Source organism: Notechis scutatus, chromosome 1, assembly GCF_049901735.1.
Source record: "Notechis scutatus isolate UNSWTSFEM ecotype Mainland chromosome 1, rNotScu1.2, whole genome shotgun sequence".
In the NCBI taxonomy this organism is placed as follows: domain Eukaryota; kingdom Metazoa; phylum Chordata; class Lepidosauria; order Squamata; family Elapidae; genus Notechis; species Notechis scutatus.
In genome coordinates, this window is record NC_142009.1 from 340,369,802 (window position 1) to 340,384,341 (window position 14,540).

Sequence of the window (14,540 nt, forward strand, 5' to 3'; positions counted from 1 at the left end):
GCCTATCTACAAAACAAAGGACCCCCAGCTCCAGGGTGATGGGATTAAGGCATGACCCTCCAGAACATAGTAGGATCATCTAGCAACAGGGCTCACTGCATTGCACAATCTCCTGGGGACATTGCATCACTCTCCAAACTTCAACCAAACTTAGCTCAGACAACCTACAGAGCCAGCTATGACCCCTATAACAGCCAATAGAATACATTTATTTATTTTTATTTGTTTTATTTTATTTGTTTGTCAAACATGTACAAGGTAAAAAGTATAGGTATGAACATAAACAAAGGAAGTAAATATAGATAAACGAGGACAGTAAGACAGGGACGGTAGGCACACTGGTGTGCTTATGCACGCCCCCTTTAAGGACCTCTTAGGAATGGGGTGATGAGGCCCATGGCAGACAATTTGAGGTTGAAGGTGTGAGGGGTTGAGGCTGTAACAACGAAGTCAGGTAGGGTGTTCCAGGCGTTGACCACTCTTTGGCTGAAGTCGTATTTTCTGCAATTGAGTTTGTATCGGTTTACCTTGAGTTTGTATCAGTTGTTTGCCTGTGTATTATTATGGTTGAAGCTGAAGAAGTCATTGACAGACAAGATGTAGCAGACAATTTTGTGCACTATGCTTAGATCAGACTGCAGGTGGTGCAGTTCCAGATTGTCCAAGCCCAAAATTTTAAGCCTGGAGGCATAGGGAATTCTATTATTAGTAGAGGAGTAGAGTACTCTTCTCAAGAAATACTTCTGAACCTGCTCAATCGTGTTAATATCTGATATACAGGGTGGGTTTCAGGCAGACGAGCTGTGTGGCTATTCTGTCTCAGTATTTTTCCATAAGAGAAATCCTGCTTAGCACGTATACCTCTCAGAGCAAAGTTCACTAAACTGACAGGAAAATAACTGACAGGAAGAAGCTAAATTGATAAGATTAACACAGAGGTCTGTGTCAGATAAAGTAAAGACATATTTCACAAAAGCCTGTGAAAGGATGTATATTCAATTTCACAAAAGTCTGTCAGATAAGATGTGTATTCTGTAAAGACATGTTTACCGGAAAACTATTAATCAATAAGTTCGTTACTTGTATCACGGAAGCCTGTTTTCAAAAGATAAAGTTTGTAACTTCTTTGTCTTTCTGTAAACCCCCTCACCCCCTCTTTGAATCAGCACAATAAAAGAGCACAGCGTAGAGCAAGCTAGCAGCCTGAAAATCCCATCTGTCTCAGGCTCAAATGGGACAATTCCATCTGCCCAAGGCAATGCGCTGTCTCACCTAAAGAAATCTTCGTCTTGTGTTCTTTTTGCTTTTTAGCTTTGCAATCACTCTTGCGAGAGTCCCTCAATCACCCTGGCTAGGGTTACGCTGCTCAAACTCACCCTGGATAGGGTCCTGCTTTTGCCAAACTTCGCCCTTGCGAGGGCTTCTCTGTATCTCACCCTTGCGAGGGTCCCTTTCTGAGAGGAATTCAGCAATCAACCTGAAGATCTAAACAACAGACCGGTCGCTCAACGCAACAGAGCTGTATTCAAGAAATGGTCTGGCAAAGGTTTTATATGCTCCAGTTAGCAATTCAATGTTACTGGAGAACATGTTCTTGCACAGGAACAGGAAGCTCAAGTTCAAAGCCCAAGAGAAGATACAAATGCCACCCTCTCTCAACTCCATGGGGTCAGCTGTCCAGAACCAGCCATGGGCTTCTGCTTCATCAATAAATGGACCCTCTTTCCAATCAACCTCCAGCCTCCATTTTGTCTCCAAGGCCTTTCTCCTGGCTTGGAACTGAACCAGATGGCTATTTCTCCCAACAGGAGATTTTGAGGAAAAACATAATTGCAATTTGTTTCTGGTGTGGGGCCTCAGTTGAGCTATGCCTCTGCAAATCCTGTTCATGAAGATATCATAGGGCACCATGGTTTACTGAGAAGCTCCAAGATATGAAATCACACAAGAGAACATTTAAACACTTTATACACCACTTACTTCTTCTCTCATCCATGCCAGAAAGCTCTGCCACAATGGATGTCGCAGCACAGTTGAACTGACTGGGGTGGAGGGAATTTAAAGCCTACAGGTTTAAATCCCCACCTCCACAAACCATTGTATTGTAGTAGGGAATTCTACAACATGTCTGGAGACTACAGAAATGAAAATATATGCTTAAAAGCACTGATACTAAATCAAATGCTTTAAAAAAGTTTCTAGAAAATTCAACAAAAGTGAATAAAATGAGAAAATGTCCTCCTTGAAATGATAAAAATATCTTCAATGTCATTTTTTTTACCATGTAGAGCACTGGGCCTCAATAGGGACAACTGGAAGAAATTGAGGGGTGGAAAGTATGGGAATTGTTGCTGATAATTGGTATATTGTGACCACCTGTAGGAATCGATAAGGAATTATTTAATTGACAAGTTCCTCCTTCTTGCCACTATTTTTTTACAAGTATTACATTCTAATGATACCTCATTAATATACAAAAAATCAGACCTCTGCATTACTTAAGTGTTCTTCTTTTGTATAATGCTTTCCCTACAATTAAGATGGGGCCTAAGTAGGATAATGTAACATTTGGGAAAAAAGATGCAAGCCAATAGACCAGCCCCAGAGGCCAAGATGGAGAAGATCTCCACAGCTACCATGGACTTCCCTTTGGTGCTCAGGTAGGTGGGGAGGAAGGTGATCCAAACACTGCAAAAGACCAGCATGCTGAAAGTAATGAACTTGGCTTCGTTAAAGCTGTCAGGCAATTTCCTCGCCAGAAAGGCCATGATAAAACTCACGAGGGCCAGGAAACCCAGGTAGGCAAGGACAGCATAAAACATTGAAGCTGAGCCTTCATTACATTCCAAGATGGTCTCTCCTACCAAGGAGTGGAAGTCCAAGTTGGGAAATGAAGGGGAGGCTGCGAGCCAGATGGTGCAAATAATTGCTTGGACCAGGGGACAGCCTAAGACAATAGAGTTGGTCAGTGGTTTTCCCAAGAGTTTCCTTGCATTGTTCCCTGGCTTGGTGGCCATGAAAGCCAGAACCACCATGACAGTTTTTGCCAACACAGAAGATACTGCAAGGGAAAAGAGAATGGCAAAGGCAGATTGTCGGAAGAGACAGGTGAGCTTCCTGGGTCGACCAATGAAGAGGAAGGAGCAGAGGAAGCAGAGCAGGAGGGAGACCAGGAGGAGGTAGGTGAGATCTTGGTTGTTGGCCTTGACGATTGGTGTATCATGATGCATCAGGAAAATTGCCAGAACTGCCATTGTGATCACAGAGAGAGAAAGAGTGAGAGAAACTAAAGTGTATCCCAGGGTGTCTTGATAAGAGAGGAAGTGGATCTTCTTGGCAATGCAGTGGTCCTGGTGCTTGTTGGGATACATGTCTTCTGGGCAGTGGTCACATTGATCTGCTTCTGAAGTCAAGAATCTTTGTCTAAGTATGCAGGAGTATCTACAGTGAGCATTATCCCTCCTGCCCAGAGCTACAGGTATGGCTCCTTTCTACAGGGGCCAACTCAAAAAGAAAGTGATGGAAGGACCCCTGGGAACCTTACATGCACCGAAAAGGGCAAATCGCCCTTGGTTCAAAATGTGTCTGGGATCATCTCTCTCTCTCTCTCTCTCTCTCTCTCTCTCTCTCTCTCTCCTCTCTCCTCTCCCTCTCCCTCTCCCTCTCCCTCTCCCTCTCCCTCCCCCTCCCCCCCTCTCCCCCCTCTCTCTCTTCTCCTTCCCTGCCTCCCTCCCTCCCTCCCCTATTTTGCCTTTTTTATTTATTTTGATCTATTTAATGTCTGATCCTGGAAGATGTATATTTGATGTATGTTCTACCTGTGTGATCAGAAAAGGTCCCTTCTGGACAAGGGGCACAGTGGTAGCAGCAAACTTCCTTGCCTTCTGGAACGCTCTTCCTCTCTCCTGCATGGCACCTCTTCATGGTACACCTGCCATAGGGCACCTTCTAAGACAGCAAAGAGAACTGTTTGAAAAGGTCTATTCAATGGTCATGCATCATTTAATTTCCACATTGACGTCTCTGTAAGGACCTGCCTCAGCTACCTTCTCAAGAAAGTAAAACTCTTGAAATTGTTAGCATTTCAAAAGGAACTTTTACTGAGAGATTGTGATTGCAGAAAAGTCAGGTGGAGTCCGTAATTCATGTGTGAAGCATTAGGCTAACCTTCCCCTTCAACCCTCACCCCAATAACCCATGTCCACTGGTAACCAATAAAAGGCTGCAAAGGTGTTTTGGAAACTCCAAGGCGGGATGGTGAGAAGAGGTTCAAAAGTACTTCTAGTGTCAACTTGTAGAACATTCCTATGCCTTTTTCCTATGCCTTTTTCCAAGTTGCTATGAGAAAGAGGAGGGGAAAGACCTGAAGGAGCATTTGGCAAATTAAAACACTCTTATCTCACAAAGATTGTAACTTAGGCAACCGGGTATTCTGCCCGCGAAAATCCTTTTTTGGAGAATGTGAGTGGTGACACTCAGCCCATGAATGTGCTTCGTTGGAGAAGCTGAGTTATGATACACCCAAGGGGGTGGGGGGAAGACAGGGTCATAGATGATTGTAAATTACGAGTCTCTGAGTTGGCTTGATACAGGTCATACCAGCATGTTGCTCCTCATAAATCGTTTGAAGTTTTTTGAAGCTTGCCTCAAGGCTTATGATTTAATCAGGGCAATTGTCGGATTCCTGATAGCAAATTTATTTCATGCTATCTATTCACAAGAATCTGATCTACTAAAAGTCAAGGCAAATTGGTGCCAGATAAGAGTCATCCAAATTCAAGGGGAACTGGACTAAGGTCTTTTACATGGGAGTAGCGACCCCAAACTGATGATTTGTTTGACTTCACCCTAGGGTTCATCCTGGTCATCTCCTACTGAAACATATCCAAGAGAGATTGAAAGGAGAAGATTCGTGACTTCAGAAGTGGTGGGTGCTTCATTATTGAAGGTTTTCAATGGCATTATTGGACAGACGTTTGTGTGGAAGGGTATAAGATCTCCTGCAGGGGGTTGGACTAATATAGAAGACCTGCAAAGTTCCTTCTGTTTTTAACAGGAAACCTCAGCTGCCCCAGCACTGCAGCTTGAAGCATAGATGCATAAAGAAAAACCTCCAGTTGCTGAAGCCCATCTGCATGACACAAAGCAGAGACCCAGCTGCAGCCATCTTCATCACCTGGCACTCTAAGTCCCATGCTCCATCACCCCAGCTGACTTTCACCATCATTTTGCTCCTGATGAGCTGTGTCTAGCCAGCCCTTTGGAGAAATGGCTGTCTACATGAAGTGATTTTCCGAGGTCTTGTGAGTAAGCTGCTCTGTGCGACCTAGGCGAGAAGCCAAGGGTGGGATTCAAATTTCTTAACAACGAGTTCTGTGGGTGTGGCCTAATTTGTGGGCATGGCTAGGTGGTCACGTGACTGGCTGGGCATGGCTTATATAAATATTGAATTATTAATTAAAAAGAGCAACTTTTACCCAAAATCAGGCAAAGAGGCAGGCAGATTGAGTTGCTCACAGAATCACAGATTCACTCAGAGATTTATCTTTCTGCAATCTGCTACCTGAGTTTGCACTGAAAAATAGAAGCTTCAGTCCTAAGGAAGGCTCAGCTCTGCTTTTGGATTAACGAGAAAGCAATCCAAATCTCCCAGCGCAGCTGAAAGTCAGAACAGCTGATGGTCAGAGGGGGGGAAAAAAAGGAAAAATAGCAACTTACCAAAAATTAGGTGGAGGAACAAGGCAGGCAAGTTGGATGGCGTACATGCTAGGTAAGGAGTGCGTGGGCAGGGTGGGGAGGGGAGGGGCCAGCCAGTGTCGTGGTTTGCCAGTTCTCCGAACTGTGCAGAATCATAACAACCGGTTCTATAGAACGGGTCTGACCAGGTAGGATCCCACCCCTGCAAGAAGCCCTTTGTGTGGCCAGAAGCTGCCTTGTGAAGGTTCAGTCCAGACATGCATCATCACCAATAGGAGCAAAAAGATAGCGATGGACAGCTGGTGTAGCAGGTGATAGCCAGGGCCACAGAGCATAGGAGGCTAAAAGAGCAGAGATGGTAGAGGTAGTGGCTTTGATAATGTGAGCACAGGGACACCAATAGCGATAACTTTGAGCACTGGGGGGAAGCACCATTCATTCAGTGCCATAATAGCTTCAAATGATTGTTGAACAGATGGCCATTAAGTGAGGAATACCTGAAATTATATTCTTGCTCTCTGGCTCTGAGCTACAGCTTTTTCTTAATGAATCATAATGTTCAAACTAAACAGGAATGAGCTCATATGTGTCTGCATGTGTGTGTGTGTGTGTGTGTGTGTGTGTGTGTGTGTAAACATTTTGAATACAGTGTATTGTCAGGGCATATCATGAATAGCAAAGAAAAGAAAAAGAAATATTAACATATATAATTAACAACAACAACAGTGTAACAGAATAGTTTTGACTAGATTTCTCTTTATATTAGCTTATAATAATTTTGTTGGTTATATAAGCATTTTCATAATTTTAAACCATCTTTTTATTTAGTTCTTACATAGCAATAATCTTTCTTCATCTAATTTCTACCTCTTATCTCTAACCACTTGCAAAATCTATTCCATGTTAAGTAGCATTCTGTGTCTTCTTTGCCCTTTATTTTTAATGCCAATCTCTGCACACAGTCTAATATTTTCTGAATTATATCCTCATTGGATTTTTCCAGTATTGTGCAAATACAATCCTTGCTGCTGTCAATACATGCAAAACTAAATATATAGCTCCTTTTTCATAGCCCTACGGCAATATACCCAACAAATAATATTTCTGCTTGACTGATGCCTTCTGTAACTGCACTCTGGGTTTCAGCCAGGATATTTTGCCAATCCTCATACTTTGCAGACATGGCACAAATCAAACTTGAATCTGTTTTATGGAAAAATAGATCTGTCACCAGACAGCGTTCATCTTTTCTGATTCAGCCCACCTTTTCTTCAGTGAGAGGGACATGAACCTTTCTCTGGATTAAGAACCTTTCCTTCTAGCTCACCTTTCTGGCCCAGGTGATTGCCTGTGAGTTGATGATAAAATCCTGGCCTGGAGGAGCCCTGGGATGTAGTTGCCCAACTTTCATGGGGACAAAAGACTGATTGGGGAGGAAAATCCAGTTGAGAAGATCATAATGAGGAGACACCAGGCCATTTTCTGAGAAGGAGACTTCCTCTCCAGCACTGCTGTTGAACTGCACATTCCTCATATAGGCAAGAAGCTGAAAGAAAAGAGAAAGTGGGGTACTTAGAAATTCCCTGGTGACCATCATTGAAGAAGGAGAAGGAGAAGGAGAAGGAGAAGGAGGAGGAGGAGGAGGAGGAGGAGGAGGAGGAGGAGGAGGAGGAGGAGGAGGAGGAGAAGTAGAAGGAGGAGGAGGAGGAGGAGGAGAAGAAGCAGAAGCAGAAGAACAAGAACAAGAAGAAGGAGGAGAAGGAGAAGGAGAAGATGAAGGAGGAGGAGGAAAAGAAGAAGAAGCAGAAGCAGGAGGAGGAGGAGGAGGAGGAGGAGGAGGAGGAGAACAAGTAGTAGTAGTAGTAGTAGTAGTAGTAGTAGTAGTAGTAGTAGTAGTAGTGTCTTTGGTGCATATACTCTCAATGTACATAAAGAAAAAATAAAATACATTCATCAAGAATGTGATAGTGATAGTCCTAGGTTACTTATAAGCAATCAAATCATACTAGGAAACAAATAAAACAATATAAATCATAAAGATACAAGCAACAAGGTTATATCCGTGAGTAGAAAAGGAGATAGGTAACAGGAAGGATGAGAATAATAATAATAATACAGTTTTAGTAAATAATTTGATAATGTTGTGGGAATCAGTTGTTTAGCACAGTGATGGCATTCAGGAAAAAATTGTCCTTGTATCTAATTGTGAAGATAATTACAAATCTTGAAAGGTAGACATGTTAGCTGAGAGATCACAAGCAGCATCAAATCATAGGAATGTCAAAGTTCCAAGTAATACATCCCCAACAATGAGAACTCTGAGGCAGGCATATTCCTCAAAGAGCATTTTATGGGAATATCTCAAATTGGCAAAATTTTAATTCCAGGGGACATTCAATCAGGCTGCTTTCTCTTGTCCCTTCATGATCAAGAGGCAACCCATGCACAGCCTTTGATGCAGGACAGCCTGGTGAATTTCAGAGAAGCAGGAAGTCTCTAGACCCACTTTAACTTGGAATCCTTCTGTGAATTCTGAGATTCACAGAGGCTCTTTTCACACAGCAAGCTGAGTAGAACAAATGATAGGCTCAACAAAGGCTCTGTATCCTCACAGGATGCTGATCCATTACAAATAAAGCAAGTTAAAATAAATCAGTACTTACTAAAAGAAACTGGTGATTCTACAAAGGTGGCCAGTGGGACTTTGACTGACCCACTGAAGATTCACATTCTCAGCGTTCCAACGAAACTCCCCATACTCCTTCATCACTCAGGCACAGCGTTCATCCAAGTAAGAATTTATTAGAGAAGTTATATAGGAACATCTGGGAAAACCCAGATATGAGAGTTCTGGATTTCCCCCCGGTAACTGAAAATCCAAACCCAACCCCTGCACCCATCAGTTCATCACATGGACCAATCACCAATCGCCCCAACTGGAGACATCCCTTCAACCACTCCTTCCCCAGCTGCAGGGTGGCTTGTCCTTGACTCAGAAGAAGAATGTGGTTATGTCTAATCTTCCAGCTCTCTGTAAGATCCCCCTGTCAAGGTTCCAGAAAACCCCAATTCCAATTAAAAGCTCCAAGACAGACATTTTCTCAAAGTTCCTTTTATTAGAGTAGTTATACTGGCACATCTGGGAAAACCCGAATCTGAAAGTTCTGGGTTTTCCTCCAATAAGTAAAAAAATTACAAATCCACCCCCTGCACCCCTCATTCCATCACATGCCCCAATCATTATCCGTTCCAACTTGAGACATCCCCTCAACCACTCCTTAGCCAGGTGCAGGAATAACATGACCTTGACTTTAAAGAAGAATGCTATTATGTCTAACCACAAATACTCCATGAAATTCCCCCTCCCATCTTCCCACGCTCAAGAATGTGGCAGCATGGAAGCTTCTGGTGCTAATATGGCTTCCAAAGCTGACACCCCCCTCCCAAATTCCCAAGCACTAAAATGTGGCAGCGTGGACATTTCTAATGAAATATGGTTTCCATGCTGACCCCCATTTTGTCATCTTGCTCTGGGTTGACATCTGCTCCCTGGAATGACGTTTGATCCCCTGAAACTCAAGCAACCTTTGAAGACCTTATATGAAGAACTTTCCATTCTGCAACTCTTTGACAACATATTTGGTTACCCTTCCCGTTTTTTTAATCAAATCATTTATTGTATGTTAATGGTTTACTGTATTTTTTGGATGCATTTAGATGAGTGGCATGAAATATTTAATCAATTAACCAAGAAACATTCATTCATAGGAATTTTGAAGAACCTGCGGACTGTTCACAGAAAGTACCTGCCATGACTGGACATTTGAGATCCTCTTTCCAAACCTCAGCATGGCCGATTGTGCTCTTGATCCACACATTGCATGTAATGCATGGGCCACAGCATGAACCCCATTGTAGATAATGTAGCTTTCACCTGCCATATTTGTTTCAAACACAAAAGACGGCAGATTCTGTAAACTCTCCTTTCCGGTGCACTGTTTTTCCTCCTTTTGAAGGATCGCTCCTGGTTTATGGATCTTGCAGTCGAAAACATCTTCCCACCATTGTGCAAGAAAGACATCTCCTTGAGGATTCAAGGGATCTAAAGATAGAAGAAAGTGCCGGAATTCTGGAAAATCATAGCTATGATCCATGAAATGCAAAGCACCATGGAAGGGCTTTTTGAGTTCCAAAGTCTGGTGATATATGCTGATTTCCCAGTGGGAAGTCAGGATCCAAACATTTTGAAATGCAATCTTCGTCCGTTTTTCAAACAAATGCAGAGAAATGTATATAGTCGGAATACACTTGTATTCTCCAAACAAAATGATCACTTCAGCTTTAAACCAACTTTTGATTAAAGGAATATATTTTGACGGTGTAAAGGAATAAGGTTCATGTTTCACCATTTGAGTGAAGGCCAGGCAGATCTCCTTCAACTCCAGCATTGGCCTCAGAGACGAGATAAAATGTTCTCCCCTGTCACCTTCAGGGGCCAGAAGCCCAACCCAGTTCCACTGGAAATGCAGGAGCAGCTGGACTAAACCACGATATTGAGGAAATTCATTGGGACTGATCCGGAAAAAGGAAGGATAAACAATTCTGTCTTCCTGAGTGAATTTGAGGAAGTGAAAACCCAGCTGCAGAAAAGGAGAGTCTGATTTTACAAATGAATTTTTCCTCACAAGTTCATCTTTTATGCTGAGATCAAGGGTCTCCATCCTTATTTAAAAAATATACTATCTTCCATATTGACATCGATTATATAACCATCAAAATATTTACTAATCAGTTTTTCTCTCTCATTTAATCCATATTTTACATAAATTTACTCATCTAACCTCTGTACCTATCAACTGGCCATTTGTAGAAAAGTTCCCATGTTATAAAATATTCCGAATCTTCTTTTTCTTTCATTTTTAGAGGATACTTTCTAATAAAGATTGATATTATCTTATATATGTTTTGACGTACATGACTATAATGATTATGTTTATATTTTAACACTTTGGACACCTAGAAAACACACTGTTCAATATAGAAATGGAATTTGTGATACAAAACAATAAATATATTTCTAAACAAGGGCCTCCATCCTGTAGCTTTTTGCCAAAAAAATATTGGTCAATTCACTTTGAGCGGAGTGTCTTCCAGTTACAGTGAAATACAAACAGAAGACCAGGCTTCTGAATGCTTCTCCTTTGCTATGTATAAGCAAGATGGGTTTGTTCGATAAATTATACTCTGTTAATGAGCTTACATTCACAACTTTTCTGTTTATCTTTGACTAATGTATCGCTTTATAAAACCCAAGTAAGGCCACACCTGGAATACTGCAACCAATTTTGGTCACCATACTACAAAAAAGATCTTGAGATTTTGGAAAAAGTTCAGAGAAGAGCAACTAAGATAATCAAAGACCTGGAGAAGAAAACATATGAAGAACATACAAGTAACTATATATTGTATAACATACAAGTAACTATTGAAGTATCTTCCTTTCTCCTTATGAAGAGCCACTGACATTGGTACTGGCAGGTGAAAAGCCCGATCCACACAATAAACCACATTGAAACAAGGTTACATTTACAAAGAACCAGTTAGAACGGAATTCATCCAGGAAAGCATTTCAGAAATTCCTTATTCTTTATCTCTTTGCAATGTGGGTGTAAAAAAATAGATCCAGCACACATGATATAAATAAAAAAGTTGAATGAATTCTCCAAATCATGCATTCCTGATTTCCTCCAAGTAACTTTTAGCATCCTTGCTGGCTTCTGTGGTGTGTTTATGTTTTGCGTTTGCTCCGTACTGGTACCCTATGGAACCCCCTTACCTGTGGAACCTTGAAGATGCTGAAGATGGAGGCCATCTGCCTTGAGTGTTGGGAGTTGAGACCTCCAATGACAGAGAGTAGAGTGTCCTGCTTGTCACATTTGTAGTCTGGAACCATTCGGCCTCGTGTAGACAGAAGAGAGAGGCTGTTCCAGGAAATCCTCCTAACAGTGTCTTTATTGTCATAAATATGGAAGCCGAGTGTGATGTTGGGAAGGAGAACTAAATCCTTATTGATTTTTGTTACTGCAAGAACGAAGGCCAGAAAGAGCTGGTAATTCTTGAATGTAGTGCTGTAATGAGAAAACATTTGGGAATATTATAGGGAAAGTTTTTAAGCCAAAAGAGCTAACACAATCCTGGGTTGTATAAACAGAGGCACAGAGTCCAAATCACGTGAAGTATTAGTACTGCTTTATAAAGCCTTAGTAAGACCATACGGAAACCAATTTAGGTCACCACACTACAAAAAATGATGTTGAGACTTTGGAAAAGGTTCAGGGAAGAGCAACTAAGACGATTGAAGGCCTAGAGACAAAAAACATATGAAGAACATTTGCAGGAATTGGCTATGTCCAGACTGGAGAAAAGAAGGTGTAAAGGTAACATGATAGCAGTATTCCAGTATTTGAAGGGCTGCCACAAAGAAGAGAGGGCTAATCTATTTCCCAAAGCACTAGAAAGCAGGACATGAAACAATGGATTAAACTAATGAAGGAGAAAAGCAACGTGGAATTAAGCAGAAGCTTCCTAACAGTCAGAACAATTAACCACTTGCCACCAGAAATTGTGGGTGTTTCATCACTGGAGGTTTTTAAGAAGAGACTGGACAGTCACTTGTCTGAAATGGTCTAGGGTCTCCTACTTGAGCAGGGGGCTGGACTAGAAAGACCTCCAGGGTCCCTTCCAGCTGTATTCTATTCTTATGTGCTGCTGGAGGTTGCTTGTCCTTGAGTGTTAGTGTGTGTGTGTGTGTTCTTCTGGACTTTGAGGAGTTGAATCCATTTGCTGTGAGCCTTTGGGAAAAAAAAGTGAGGGAGAAAATTATATTGATGGTATTGCCCTGAAACTAGGGCCAATGTAGAGAAGCGTTGAGAAATAGCACATTTGCAACCCTAAACAGTCATGGTTCAAACAAGGGAGAAATATCTAAGGAAGCATTAGCAGTCTGAGTGTCTGTTTGAAAAACTCTCTCAGCTTTGGGAACCTCAATACTCCACAGAACAAATTTGCTAAAGGCCCTTACAAAAGAACACTAAGGATTCCAAAACTGGATTTGCTTTTTTTTTTTTTTTTTACAATTCACACCTTGTAAATAGATTGACTTTCTCATGATTTCTATCCAAATTAATAGGTCAACTCCTTCCTTAAGCCAGAAGCATTTCTAACATGTACCCTCTTCTTCACTTTTTAAGCTGTTTATCATCTTCCTGATGAAACTGGGAGATTCCATCTCATTTTATGAGGATGGCTCTTTATCTAGAAAAGCATCAAGGCTTCTGAACCAGAAGAGATTTTGGAAGCATCACTAGAACAAGAATTTCTGAATGGAGCCTCTGAATCCCAGACAAGATATAGACAACTCTCTAGTCCATTCCCTTCCATGTGAAACATACCTTCTTGTAATTAGACTCTTTGATGGCTGATGGTTAAATTTCAATGCTTGAAAAAGAGCAAACTTTTCTAGGAGCAAATTCCCCCCAATAATGAGATCGCCAGATCTGTAGTAGTCCTTCACAGTTCTCAAAGGGTTCTTCGGTGCACAAACGTTTTGCAATATCTGGTGAGTTGTTGAAGGCAGGAGCCAAAAGAGAAGCAGAAGGAGAAACAGCCCATTCATTATTCTCACCTTCCTTCCTAGATGAAAAATCAATGTTCAATGAGAACTTGAATTGCTGGAAGCTCTCAAAAAAAAATCTCACCAAGTCTTTAGGAGTAAATCAGCAAGCTGTACCATTTTGGTACACCTTGGGGCAATGTAATATCAAGTATGTTTTTGCTAACCTGCTTTGACTTGCCACAAAAGAGAACGTTTAGCCAGTTAAGTTTCATTGGTCCCTAGAAATTATCTCGTTGTATGAGCGAGCAGCTAAGGTGGTACATCCAGCCTCCCTTGGGAATGCTCTGGAGCCACTTTTCTCCTGGCATCTTTGGGGCTGCCACAGTGGAGGCCAGGTGAGCTGTGGGAATGGAAGTGGGTAGGTAGAGGTAGCAAAGGGATTGTAATCAAAATGAAATTCTTTCCTCTGAGAGCCAAGGACGTTCCCACCAGTTGCAAGAAGGTGGGGTGTGAGGCCTGATAAACTTGGAACTGTGACCTGATTGGGCCATGTGATGGACTGCAGGGGCAGGGGAAGGAAAATTGCAATTTTAACTACTCGGGAAACCTGAGGGTTTTTTAGAGTGGCCTTCCCAAATGTGCCAATGTGATCTACCTAATAAATCTGTTCTTTGAGGAATATGCCAGTCTTGAAGTTCTGATTCTGTTGGGCTGATTACTTGGAACTCTGATACAAATCCTATTTTACTTACAGATTTTATCTTGAAAAAGTTTTGTGGGTAGAAATCCATGGGGATATGTTAAGAATTACTGTTCTTCCAATAATTGCAAAGAAGAATAACACCCTACTAATTCAGCAATAGCTTATCTTCAGACAACCAGAAGGGGAAAAACATGCTTGTTTCCTTTGTTGCTCACCAAAGCAGAAGTTGGAGTTGAGGGTCATGGTCTAATTAGTATTCTGCCTACCCGAATGTGAGCACCTGCACCTCAGATGGAGTCTGTGCCACAGATTGTTCAGATGGAGGGAAGGCTAAGGGGCAAGGTTCTAGTGGGATGATCAGTTGTAGCCACCTAACAGTAAGCAATAATGTAGGTGTTTGTGCAAAAGAACTGGTTGATTTATTCTTATATGGAAAGGGATGAAATTAAAAGCCCATTTCTCCATGAGGTGAGGTACTTGAGATGTATGGCTAATTTAAACTCTGCTGGAGTGTTGCCTAGCAAC

General features: G+C 41.8%; 1 protein-coding gene across 1 annotated transcript; it reads right to left on the reverse strand.

The window, feature by feature from the left end:
- Positions 1 to 1,855: 1,855 nt before the first annotated feature.
- Positions 1,856 to 13,509, reverse strand: LOC148133629 (vomeronasal type-2 receptor 26-like). The gene is made up of 5 exons (XM_087952825.1): positions 13,149 to 13,509; positions 11,534 to 11,825; positions 7,025 to 7,243; positions 3,819 to 3,948; positions 1,856 to 3,403 (listed from the first exon to the last, which is right to left on the reverse strand). The coding sequence occupies exons 1-5, from the start codon at positions 13,370 to 13,372 to the stop codon at positions 2,499 to 2,501; spliced, it is 1,770 nt and encodes a 589-aa protein (XP_087808951.1). The 5' UTR covers positions 13,373 to 13,509; the 3' UTR covers positions 1,856 to 2,498.
- Between the last annotated feature and the right edge of the window lie 1,031 nt (positions 13,510 to 14,540).

Excerpts from the sequence above, each read along its gene's own strand:
- LOC148133629 (XM_087952825.1), bottom strand. The coding sequence starts at position 13,372 with ATGAATGGGCTGTTTCTCCTTCTGCTTCTCTTTTGGCTCCTGCCTTCA. Across the intron at positions 11,826-13,148 it reads AAGAGTCTAATTACAAGAAG|CACTACATTCAAGAATTACC; the intron begins GTATGTTTCACA and ends TTCTCATTACAG. Across the intron at positions 3,404-3,818 it reads GACCTTTTCTGATCACACAG|AAGCAGATCAATGTGACCAC; the intron begins GTAGAACATACA and ends TCTTGACTTCAG.